This window comes from Mus caroli, unplaced genomic scaffold (genome assembly GCF_978045245.1).
Source record: "Mus caroli unplaced genomic scaffold, Mus_caroli_1 scaffold_13, whole genome shotgun sequence".
Taxonomy (NCBI): Eukaryota; Metazoa; Chordata; class Mammalia; order Rodentia; family Muridae; genus Mus; species Mus caroli.
Genome location: NW_028227268.1, coordinates 70,024,354 through 70,037,489, shown reverse-complemented (window position 1 = coordinate 70,037,489; position 13,136 = coordinate 70,024,354). Strand labels below are relative to the sequence as shown.

At 50.2% G+C, this 13,136-nt stretch overlaps 1 protein-coding gene across 1 annotated transcript in view; it reads left to right on the top strand.

The window, feature by feature from the left end:
- Window positions 1-13,136, top strand: part of Fstl4 (follistatin like 4) — a 438,866-nt gene that overhangs the window by 304,483 nt on the left and 121,247 nt on the right. Inside the window, exon 5 of the mRNA XM_021176957.3 lies at window positions 11,835-12,028. Within this exon, the coding sequence (XP_021032616.1) occupies window positions 11,835-12,028 (194 nt within the window). The remainder of the gene's footprint in view (window positions 1-11,834; window positions 12,029-13,136) is intronic.

Sequence of the window (13,136 nt, the reverse complement as noted above, 5' to 3'; positions counted from 1 at the left end):
ACACACACACACACACACACACGGAGGGGGGAATAGCACAGCGTATTTCTGCATCAAAACTTCATGAGATAATTTTTTTTCTAACTATGTTCTCAAAGTCTAATTCCAAAGAAATGTAGACAATCCTGACCTGAGGCATGTGGTACAAGTGGGCTACACTACATACACAGGGCACAAGTAGGCAGGGTCCTTGCCTAGGCTCTGAGGCACGAAGGGCCTCGGGCTACATGCTGCTGGCCCCACTTCTCTGGGTCCTGACACGCTTCCAGAGGTGTTCCTGCTTCTTCCTCTGGGAATCCGGACACGGTCCTCTCGCTCCCGAGGTCTCCTTGGGCCCTGAACCCTTTCAAAGCATGTGAATCCATTTCCATGCTGGACCAGAGCAGCTAGGTGGCTGTGCTGGGGCTTGGAGAACTTATGAATATGGAAGGCAGAGAGGGCCAAGGGGATTTCTTGGTGTGGGAATGTAGCAAGAGCCAGCCTATCCTCAGACTCCCATCCTGCTACTGCGTTTGTGGTGTTTCAGGTGCAGCCCAAACAGAGATGTGTCTGGAATAACTCAGCCGGTTGGGGGAGAATGGCTTTGTGGGTACTCGGAGGAGAGCAGCCAGGGTCCTTTCCCATCCACGCTGCCCACTTCCCTCATAGGTCACTCACTGCTCAGTACTGGGCCCTCCTCTGGATGCCAGACCTGAAGCTGGCCCCCGACCTACTAAGGGGCTTCAGGATAAAAAACCTGAATGTCCCACCTGGGTCTGACATCCACAGAGTCAAGGTTTCCTACAACTCATCCATAAGCTGCTGGATCCTGGAAGTTTCCAGTATGAGCAGTCCCCAGCTGGTAGACTGCAGGAGGGAAGCCTTCTTTCTCCCCTCCATCTTACAGTCCCAGTACTGCATACATACCCATGCTCTGTCTGCAACATTGCTGATCTGGCTCCGAGTTCCCAGGTAGCTTTGTTTGGTTTTGACCTGGGATTTACTATCAATCTCCCAACACAAAAAGGTAAAGAGCAGGCTCGAAACCCCAGGAAATCCCCAAATCCTGTCTAGTCTAAACCTGTTCAGCTTCTCCCTGAGATGTTGTTTTCTGGGAGCCTGGGTTAGGACAAGCCTCTAGAGACCCCCAGGAGGCCGTTTGCCCAGCTCTATGGAGCTTCTCTAGGCTAGATGCCCAGAGTATTAGCTTGTTGAGTGTAGTTCCTCGCTGGCATCAATACATGCCTCTCATACCAAGAAGATGAGCATCTTCGAGCAGCCTTTAAAATCTAGTGGCTTTTTGGCTCAGCTGGGAGACTGACAATTACCGTGTCAAAGCAAGAAGCCCTGAGATAATCCCTCAGGCAGTGCCAGGCAGTGAAGCACCGTCCGGCACTCTGGCCTGCTCCATTTGCTCACATGGTCAGTCATTCACTTCCATGACTTGGATATTCCAAAACTCAAATGAGATTCCTGGCCAGTAAAGGCTTATTGAGTAGGGTGAAGCCACCATGACTCTGGCCATTAGATGCCATGAAGCCTCCCCTCCCCCCATCACTGTGACAATAGAAAGCCCCCTCCACCAGAACTGTACACTGTCTCCTGGGGACTCTTGATAAGAGGAGTGCACACACTCCTGAGTCACCCTTCAGCTCACGTGAGAAGAAAGTGATCTGCCTGGCTGCCGAAGCTGAGCCTTACCCTCAAGCCCCGTAGCCCTTGTCTCAGACACGACGTGAGGTAGGGATCGCTCCAGACTCTGCTGTGTTTCTGCAGACACAGGATGTCAGTCAAGCTGGTCACTCCTCAAAGACAATGGCAGCTTAAAGTGCCAAGAATGTGGATTTTTTGCTATGGTTGACACCTATTATATTAATAGCTGAGCTATTCCCACCCAACAGTGGGACTCTTCCCTTGGCTACATGTCCAGCCACACGGTCAGTCTCGCCACATTCATCCCCTCCAGTTCCCCATCTTCCTGTACCCTGGTCCCAGCTCTCTGGCTGCAGATGAGGGAGGTGGGTAGGGGGTGGCCAACAGCTGGGCTACTGGGCAGACCCAGTGAAGCCAGCCCCTCCCCCAGGCTATAAAGAGCTAGCTAGTACCCACGTCCCAAAAGGAACGTGTGATTTCTTAGGGAGGATTGCAGGGGTGGGAGTTCCACTAACACAACAGTAAAAAGTAAAGTTCTTAATGCCAAGAGGGCTTTAGCGTTTATTTAAATTCCCAAACATTATTCTTTCACTCGGGGGCCACCTGATGGATGTTCCAGTCAGCCATAAAAAGCATAAGTGATCCCTCTCCCAGGAATCTAGCCAATTTTGCTCTCTTTAATAGGAAAGAAAGTGAGGGTTGTAAATGTCAAGTAGCTGATTGTGTGGCAACATCAACCGAAACCCGCATTCATGAGCAAACGTACCACTTTCCTACCAGAGGTCTGGGGAGGTTTTGTTCACTTAAATCACTGGGTTCTGGGTGAAACTTGAGATGTTCTGTCCATGTGAGGTGTTGGCGTGGGTTTGACTAATTCCCACTCCAGTGATTTTGGAGATTCGAGTGTGAGATCTGCTCATGAGTGTGTGTGTGTGTGTGTGTGTGTGTGTGTGTGTGTGTGTGTGTCCGTCTGTCTGTCTGTGCATGTATATGCTGAAGGCCTTGCAGAGCCTAGTTATGCAGATTCTGTTTGTGGTCCCCAAATGGGCTTTGTGCCTTCAACTTAGAAAGTTCACCATCAACTGAGATGACAAATGTAGATACCCCAGGGACAGACCAGGTGGAAACTAGCCAAGGACTGCTTGCCAGCCTGATGCCACTCCCACTGAATTCTGGGAAGATGCACAGCTGCATCCTGGAGCTCCCTGAGACATCTAAGAAGATGTTACCGTTCAGTTCTCCTTAGCCACCACTGGCTGTCAAAATGCCTGCCTGCCAGACACCTGGCCCAGGATATGGCCCTGCCAAATGCCAGCAGGTGACCTTTGAAAGAACCAACTCTTTCAACTACAAATCTAGCCACGTGTGTGACAGCTGGCAGATCCACAATACAAGATGAACCCCATCCTGTGGCCATGCTCTCCTGTCCCTACACCAAGGTGGAGGGTCTAGCACATGCCTGATGTATGGAGGAGTTGGGGCTTGATGCTAGGAGATGTATTTCATTCTCATTCTCTCTGTGTGTTTCTCTCTCCCTCTCCCTCTCCCTCTCCCTCTCCCTCTCCCTCTCCCTCTCCCTCTCCCTCTCCCTCTCCCTCTCCCTCTCCCTCTCCCTCTCCCTCTCCCTCTCCCTCTCCCTCTCCCTCTCCCTCTCCCTCTCCCTCTCCCTCTCCCTCTCCCTCTCCCTCTCCCTCTCCCTCTCCCTCTCCCTCTCCCTCTCCCTCTCCCTCTCCCTCTCCCTCTCCCTCTCCCTCTCCCTCTCCCTCTCCCTGTGTGTCTGTGTCTGTCCCTCTCTCTGTCTCTCTGTGTGTCTCTCTCTGTCTGTCTGTCTCTGTCTCTCTGTGTGTATCTGTCCCACACTCTGTCTCTCTATTATCTCTGTCTCCCTGTTTCTCTCTCTCTCTCTCTCTCTCTCTCTCTCTCTCTCTCTCTCTCTCTCTGTCTCTGTCTCTGTCTCTGTCTCTCCCCCCCCCCCCAGGTAGGTACATTCATTCTGCATGTCTATAGCCTGGATTCCCTTTCTCTCTTAATCTGTTTGGCCCTCCCTTGGGAGCCAGTCATCCTGAATCACTTGCCACTGGTAGAGCTACTAAGGCACGGATTATGAAAGGAAACTGGAGACTTAAGCGGGTTCAGGTTAGGCCACAGACAACCTTAGACACCTCCATAATATGCTTGAGCTGAGGTCATAGTAATTGGTCCACTCAGCAGCCCCAAGACTCAGCTTTGGACCACCAGATGGCATGACTTTGGGGACATTTATCTGTGTAGGTTTGGGGACCATAAGGTATGTGTTTCTCTGGAATTCTTAGGGTTTTGTGGCTCTGTCACCTCCATCCGAAGAACTACATCGTGTTAGTGAAAATGTATCCAAAAGATAAGCCGATTGGTTGTGGCATTTATTGTTAATTGAATTTGCTCAGAAATGGCAGCTGAAAGATTGTTAATGTTCACAAATTTACATCAAGTTAAACATCTGTTCCTCTTAAGCTAAAGTCGCGGTGCCTTGTGAATTAGATCTGGGAGCAAAATGCTTCTTGCTCTTTGCACAGCTTAGCAGTTTCAAAATAGACCTCAGAATGACACATGGTAACCAAGGCTGGGGATAGCACAGCCACTTGGGTGGGAATGTTGGCGCCAGACGCTTACACAAAATTTCTGCTTTAGTGGTAAAGATCACAGAACTGTTAAGGCAAAATGTGGCAGTCGGGATGCGGGAGCAAGGGTGGTAATTTTGGAGGGAGAGGAGACTGCCTTGAGCAAACATAAGGATGGAGTCCCATCCTGTCTCTCAAGACCTCTCTGGGGGTGTAGCCAGGTGCAGTGCTGAGACCCTAAGCTCTAGTTACAGGCCACCCCACCAGATTAAAGACAGCTGTATTCCAGTAGGTGTGGCCCCTGCGTGGTTACTGAAGCAATGGTCTATATACTGCTTGGGAAAAGTGCTCTGTAAGCCCAAGGGCCCCTTTAGCACAGCCCACTGGACCCTACCGCAGCCCTTTCCTTCCCCCTCTCCCTCTGTGTTATTTATGTTCCTCACTGCTGAGACAAAATACCGGACAAGAAGTAACTTAAGGGAGAGGAGTTTATTTTGGTCACAGTTTGAGGGTACAGCCCATCTCAACAAGAATGTGAGCTGTATAATCATTAGTGTCCCCCAGTCAGCTAACCCCAAGCAAGATCACCCCCTCCCACAGTGAGTCACCTCCTCCACTGAGGCCCCATCTCTTAGGGCTCCACAGTCTCCCAAGCAGCAGCAACACCTGAGAAACAATCGTACAAACCTGGGCGGCTATGAAGGATGTCTGAGGTTCAGCCTACACCACCCTCCCCTTAGCTCTCTCCACCCCTGTTCATGAAAGAAAGCTACTGTAGCATGATGCTGGATGACCTAAGTCCTGTGTCCTCTCTCCAGGATGGTGGTTAAGACCATCTGAATCCAGGGCTGACCAGTGAGGGACAAGACAGACAAAGGGAACTATCTCCAGCTGGAACCCATCAGGGCTGGGGTCTTCATAGCTACCTTGAGGTCCCCCAAAGCCACTGAAACCTCAAAATTTATCTGCCTGTGTATAAATTTCTCCCCAGGCCCATAGTGTCTCTGGACTAATATTCTACACATTTGCTGTGCAGAGCCCAGAAAGGGAAGAGGTTTTTCCTAAGGCTATTCATAGCTGAGTGTACCCTCAAACCTTCAAAAAAGGTCTATCTGGGGCCACCCTGGGTAGAAGAAGGAAGACATTTTCATATGCTTTCTCTCCCAGGCTCTTTTCAGGGAACCACCTTGTGCCCAGCAGAAGAGATCCTTCTATATAGGCTAGTGTCCAAGCTTCAAGTGGCTGGCCACTCTCAACCCACCCCAGAATAGCCATCTTTGAGTTCACTCTGTAGGGCCAGCAGTGAAGGCTTTGAAGTGTCCCCTGGGTGAGGTAAGTTTGGTTGTCCATGAACAAAACCACAAGCCACACACACACACACACATCACACACATCACACACATCACACACATCACACACATGCATGCATGCACACACACACACATCATACATTCACAGGCATACATGCACACACACATGCACACACTCACAGGCATATATTACACACACATACATGCACACACACACAAACACACTCACACACATATTACATACATGCATGTACACATGTTACGTGCACACATCACATATGAACACATACATACATATACACATCACACTCACATGCATGCACACTCACATGCACACCCACATGCACACACATACATCACACACTCACACATGCACGCATACACTCATGTATGCACACACATACATCACATATTTACACGCATGCGTGTACACATCTCACACGCACAATTCTCACCATATCCGTGCATGCACTCTTAGAACATGGGCTTCTTGCTGTCTGTCTGCCTCACCCACTTCTTACCTTCTTGTCCTCCCCTTGACCCTCAGGAGTCCACCCACCCCTCCCACCCCCAGAAATGGAACTTCACCTGCCAGGGAATGGAGACGGTTCCTTTGAGACTCAGTCTGGCAGAGGCCACAAGGCTGATGGAATATTCACAGTTCCTCCCCTGCTTCCCTTTGTCTCAAAGTAGCAAGTATCCCTCTGACGGACACTTAATTCTGGAGGCAACTCCTGCTTCCTCTCCCTCTGCTCAAAATATTAAATGCGACTCAGTCTGCGCTCCTGCTATGATCATCTCCCTCGGCGCAGAGGGAGCGAGGCCAGAATGGGAACACTTTAGAATCTTCAAAGAGGGACAATTATTGTGGGAGCCAGATTAATGAGGTGTCATGACAACTTAGCCAGATCTGCAACTGACCTTTCTCATGGAGAATGGGCTTGATAAATGCAGTTCATTACCAAGTTCTGACAGGAAAATAGGGACACACTCTGGGCTCCTCAGTCTGCTGATCAATATTTTATCTACCAAAGAAAGCCTGGTCTAGATGCAGGAGGAACCTGGAACTAACCGGACAACCTCTGCTGTGTGAGGGACCCTAAGCCCTACAGGAAGTGGCTTGGGACCACTGAGAGGTCCCAGAGTAGAAATGGCCCTGGGAAGAGGAAGGGAGGGGGGAAATATCCAAGATGGCTTCCTCATTCCATGAGTCTATATGCATAGGGTTGTCAGTTATCTCAGAGAAGGAGACAAAAATGAATGAGCTGCATCCCTCCTCACTGGGGGAAACCTGCCAGTGTCATTAAAAGGACACCTCAGGCCTGGGTAGCCATATGCACTAGCAAAGTCCTGTTGTTATATCATGATGCTCTAAGATGTTCAAGGCCTAGGTGGGGCCTCTCCACCCACCCCCCTGCTCCCATCAAGCTTAGGTGGTCCTCAGGATCCCTAGGCAGTGCTCACAAGCGCTGTTGGTGTTGGCTACATTAGCTTCTTTTCTTATTGCTGAGACAAAATTGACTTAAGGAAGGACAACGTGGTTTAGGCTCACAGTCTGAAGGTATGCCCATCATAGTACGGAAGGCACAGGGACAGGACCATGGGTGACCTGTCACATGGTACCCACATTGCAGAGACCGGTGGATGCTGGGACTCCCTGGACTTTCCCCAGCCCATGGGATGGTGCTACCCCCATTCAGAGTTTCACTCTGAAACTCCCATATGTCCCCAGGAAGTATAAATCCTGTCAGTTTGACAATGATGATGAGGCATCCTACAAGCCAAGTTCAGCAGCCTGTGACATTTATGTTCTGAGGTTCTGAAGTGTGTGTGTGTGTGTGTGTGTGTGTGTGTGTGTGTGTGCATCCCTGTGAGTGTGTGATGTGTGAGTGCGTGTTTGATGTGTGAGTGTGTGTGCATTGCCCCAGGCTGCTGTAAAAAGGTGTGTAATAAATACCCAAGCCTCTAACCCTCCAGGAACCTTACCCTGAAAGGAGCCAGTGGACTGAATCCCAGGCTAGCACTGGACCCTGCCCTGGTCCAAAGACATCACGTGCCCTTCCTTCCAGAATCCTAGACAGAGGCTGGCATAGCCTCTGGTCAACTATGTTGACATCAGATGCAGAGAGTTAGATAAATATAGATGACTGATTTTATTTATCTTGTTCTGTTTTAATTCTCACTTTTTGAATATGATCTCTCACTCCATATCCCTTGCTGGCAAGAAACTGTATAACTGAGGCTGGTCTCAAACTTTCAGTGATCCTTCTACTCCTGACTCCTTGGTGCTGGGATTCGCTCCCCTGTCTTGATTCTATTTACTCATCCACGTGCTTACCTGTGTATCTCTTTGATTGGCACATCATCCTTTTATCGTGTGGATATCAGGAGACAGCTTTGAGGATTCCCTTTCTCTCTTTCCACCTTCCCGTGGCTCCCAGAGATGGGACTCAGGCTGGCATGTGATAACTAGTTTGGAAACAGAGTTTGGAGCCTCGGGTAGACAGGTCTGGCAGATGCAAGAATGTGTGTGTGGCCCTGGGGTAGTTGAACCACTCCTGACTGTCCCCAGGAAAGGGGACATTGTGAAGTACACACTCCTCAGAAACAGCCATCCTGGGGTCAGGCATGCCTCAGGGAAGAGAGCTCATCCTAAGGCTGAACTGCAAGGCTGGCACAGAGCATGGAATGGTGACACAGAGCCACCAGGAAGGCATGTTTGCAGAAGCATCAAGTGTGTCCCTAGGAAGAGAGGGTAAACCACAGACACTAAAGAGATGGCCTCCATGGGTGTATAAACCCCTATACCTGGGTAACTTTCACTGCTATGTCCTCAGATCTTTCTAACGTGTAGGGTTGGGGGCAAGACTAGAAGAGTTCAGTTGACTCTGAGCAGATGACATAATGGTTTGAGTCTAGGTGGACTTCTCCATGCCACTCATTTGAAATATGGCTGTTCTGCATGACAAAGAGAGATGTAAGACTCTCTGCCAGAAACAGGGTGTAACTCAATAGTAGCATACTTACCTAGTGCTCACAACACCCTGGGTTCAGTTCCCTAGCACTGCAGAGGACTGGTGGACAGGTGGGACAGATCCTCAGGAAGGGACAGACAAGAGTTGGGAACATCAGGTTGCTGTGTCTGGCTCCCACACCAGCCTGTGGCTTCTCTGTCCTTCTGAGATGGACCGCCCGCCCTCTCCTGCCTTAATGGTGTCCATGGGCCTGTGAGTGACTCTTTTTAGCTCCACTAGCCTCCAGATGCTCGCTGTACACTGTACACCATACACTGTACACCACGCCTTCCCCACTGCCTCCTGCCATAGCATAGCTCACACACAGTGGGTCTGAGCCTCTGCTCCACTCCCCCTCCCTTAACAGATCTCCTACTCCTTAAGGCACTCTTAATGCCTTAGAACACCCACATAGAGTGTCAGTACATACTGCTACACAGATGGGAGCAACACAGCCTGGGCAGCACAGGACACTGACCCTAGAGACTCAGGTTACTCAACTGGGCCCCCAGCTTGGCTTCTAGACACAGGATAAAAACCTCTGAGTCCTCAGAACAACAGTATGGATTTTTTTTTTTTTTTTTGAGACATGGTCTCATATAACCCAGACTAGACTCAAACTTGCTCTGTAGCTGGAAATGACCTTGAGCTTCTGATCCCCCTGCCTCCACCTCGGGATTTTCAGGGTAACAGGCATGAACCGTAACTCCCAGTTTTATGCAGTTCGGGCAATTGAACCCAGGGTTCCCTGTAGGCTAGCCAAGCACTCAACCAATCAAGTTGCATCCATAGCCTAAAATGCTTCAGAATTTGGTAGGAGAGCAGAGCCTGAGAAGTTATCACAGCCCCCTCCCTTACAATCCACCCCCCCCCAAGCAGGTCCACCTCAGCAGGATCACATCATGGTCTCCCCAGCAGCCATGGTGAGGTTGTCTAGCTATTGCACAGGGCATCAGGCAGCACCAAGAACCTGTGGGAAGGATGGGGGACCAGTAAGCCTAAGACCACACTCCCCATCTGATCTGCCCGATCTGACCTTCTGGTGGCCCTGGTGTCACAGGCTCTCAGAATGCTCATCTCTGACCAGCATGTCTGAGGGAAGCCTTCTATTAATACCACATTAGTCACTCTAGACACCAGCTTCCCAGTCTGTAGTGCAGGTGCCTGTCCCCAGGGAAATGACAGTGCCTCCAGTTTATGTACAGTATCCACGTGAATGAACATTTCCGCCAGTGCCCACCCCAGCAGATACCCTCCTACTCTCACTCTGCCCACCCCATTCCTGCTCCCTTTGCCAGCACCAGACTTTACCCTCTTTGGTAGAGGAGATAGACTGACTCAAGTAAGACCATGCTCTTTCCCCAAAACATAGGTTTTTGAGAGAAAGAGAGAGAGAGAGAGAGAGAGAGAGGGAGAGGGAGAGGGAGAGGGAGAGGGAGAGGGAGAGGGAGAGGGAGAGGGAGAGGGAGAGGGAGAGGGAGAGGAGAGAGAGAGAGAGAGAGAGAGAGAGAGAGAGAGAGAGAGAGAGAAAGAGAAAGAGAGAGAGAGAGAGAGAGAGAGAGAGAGAGAGAAAGAGAAAGAGAAAGAAGAGAAAGAAAGAGAAAAGAGAAAGAAGAAAGAAAGAGATCCAGCCACCAGACATATTATTCCAGCCATATTGGCTTTGCCATGAGACCATGCTCAGTATGGAGGCCTTGCTAAGTAAACCCAGAGCTATGAACATCTAAAAATGGGATACATAAGCTTATGGGTCCTGGGAGCTCTCTGAAATGGATCACCTGCTAGGCACGAGAAGGATGTGAGCAGGTCAGGGGGGATGGAAGGGAGCCCCACTGCCTGAGCATGGTGACTCCCGGGGAGCAAATAGATTTGATTATATTGAACACTGCAATTGATTTTTTTTCTTCTAAATAAACACACAAAGGAAATAGTAATGGGCATTTGTTTCTGACAAGAATCAATTGACCCCAAATTGGAAGAAAATCTAGAAACACAAACAAGTGCAGGGAAGGGTAGGTGGGCTGTCTGGGCTTCTCCAATGAGAGAGGGAGGGCAGGAGAGAAAAACAGCTCTTCACGTGCATCCCTGCTCTCCCGTGGATCCCTGCTCTCCCCATGGAGGTTCTAACAACTGAAAGTGGGAGAGTAGTTATCAATCACTGAGCCTTGGCTCAGAGTAAAGATGTGTGTGACCATGTTAATTAACCCTCATAATATCCCCCCTGTGGGATGCAGTATTATCCCATTTCTCAGATGAAATCACTGAGGCCTGTGCTAACCTTTCCCAGGTTACACAACCTGGAAACAGCAGAGCTGGGACTCACAAAGCCAGGAGTTCCCAAACTCAAACCTGTTCACTATCCAGCTGGCCCTGAGAGCTTAACCTGGCACCTTCAACTGGCGTTAGAATTCAAGGGAAGAGACCCTGACCCCAGACAGTCCAGACCTAGCACCCCTTGATCTTCTCTATAGAATGGAGGGTGGGGGAGCTCACATCAGCATTCCCCAGTCTCAACAAAGCCAGGCCCAGGAACTGTTTGTATCCCCTGGCTGGATGGGGAGGCAGAGCTGGAGGAGCACTGCTCTGTGACATCCCTGCGGCCCCCTATTTACTGGCTGCGCTCTGTATGGTGGCCCCGTCACCAGCAAGATAAACCATGTCATGTCACAGTGCATCACAGGCCTCATTTGCCAAAGAACCATGCAATGTCGACGCGTTCAGCGAGCACCGCCGTGATAAAAGGTCTAAGACTAATGGGCTGTGTGCTCGGTTTAATCTCCTAAAGCTTCCTTTTGTTTCTTGGTCGTGGACTTGTGTACACATGTTTGTTTTCAAGTAACCCAGCTCTGGGAGTGTACCTAATTACCTTAAGCAGGGATTATTAGCCCTGTTAACTAAAACTCCCTAATCTATGAGGCCAAGCATTCAAAAGCAGCCTTTAAAATAGGATTAAGACAAAAGGCAGACTGTGACAGAATAGAATTGGGGCTGGCTTTCCCCCAACCGTGAGATAACAGCTGCAGACTCCACTGGAAGAATTTTCCAGACTCCCTCTGGTTCATATAGTATTGGTATATGATATCTGGCTTAAATATCAGTAGGCTGGGTGATGGGGCAGATGGACACGTGAGCCCCACTCTATGATGGTGGCACTGTTTACTGCACACTGGAAATGTCCCAACAATTGTTTGTGACTGAGAGAGATAAACTGACTGATGGGCAGAACATTCTTTCCAGCCCCCAGGGTGCACCTGACGTAACAGCTGTCTTCTCTTTTCCAGGAGACATGTGCACCATGGCTGGCTATGCTCGTCTCAAAAATGTCCTCCTGGCACTCCAGAGCCGCAGACAGCCGCTCCCACAAGGAACCCCCAGGCAAAGCCTCGCCTCCCAGAAGCGCCTCTTGGTGGAGTCACTGTTTAAGGACTTGGATGCCGATGGCAATGGGCACCTCGGCAGCTTGGAGCTGGCTCAGGTGGGTGTGGCATTCAGGTGGAGCCGAGGAGATGTCCTGCGTGCGTGCATGGTGAAAGATCACTTGAGCTCCGTGGTGGGAAAGGTTGTTTATAACTGTCTCTGTCACCAGTTGCCAAGGGGACCCTCTCCCCCCGCCCCTTCCTAGGACTCACAGCTTGTCAGCACCTCTGAGAATGTCTTACACACAGAATTCTGTCTCCTGCCACCTGCCACCTCAGCCCAGGTTTACAAGCCAGTTTTGATGCTTTCTTGGCTTCCGGGGAACGCCTCCCTCAAAGGGGCTGCCCACTGGTGTTTTCCTTAGAAAACTAGTCTTTGGCGCTTTGAGCCTGTCATTTTCTACAGAAGGAATGTCAAAGAAGAACAGTACTTGCAGCAGCGAGCATCTTTGCCACTCCAGTCTGGGGGTCCCCAAGGCCTCTGCCCAGTGACAGTTCTCTCTAGCATCCAAATGTCAATGACCCAACCCCCTGACTGTTTTGCTTGTGGGAAGCCCTGTGTCCACCTAGCAAAGGCACTAGTCTAAGAATGCCCAGGGTGAACAAATACAGCCTTTTCTGTAGGGCGGCAGCCAAGAATACAGGGTTCAAAGCTAGTCATGAGCTAGTGAGTCTCTGGAGGCCCCTCACTCCTAGGCTGCAATTTCTCAGCCATGAACCTCATCGCCTCAGGGTTGTCATGGGAATTCATGGTGCTAAAACATGTAAGACATGTGACATGTTTAACATACTTGGCACATAGGATGTTCTCAGTGGTCATCAATGGGCAGCAGCGGCAACATCACCACCACCACCACCATCATCATCATCGTCATCGCCCACCCCCCTTCATCCTTCAGCATCCTCTCTTGTAAGGTCAGGACTGCTACTATCCCATTTTACAGATGTTTTTAGGTGAGGAGTCTGTGACTCTAGGGTATCAAGTAACCAGTGTCTCTGTCCCACTCACCACACAAACCCAAGCATCCCAGGCCTGTTGCCCACAGATGGCACGGTGTCATCAGGCCAGCAAACCCCCACTCTATTAGTGCTATTCATCCCTCAGCTCTAGCTAAGACCCCAAAGGGCATGGCTAGGAGCTCTCATTTGACAAGAATGGCTCTGAGA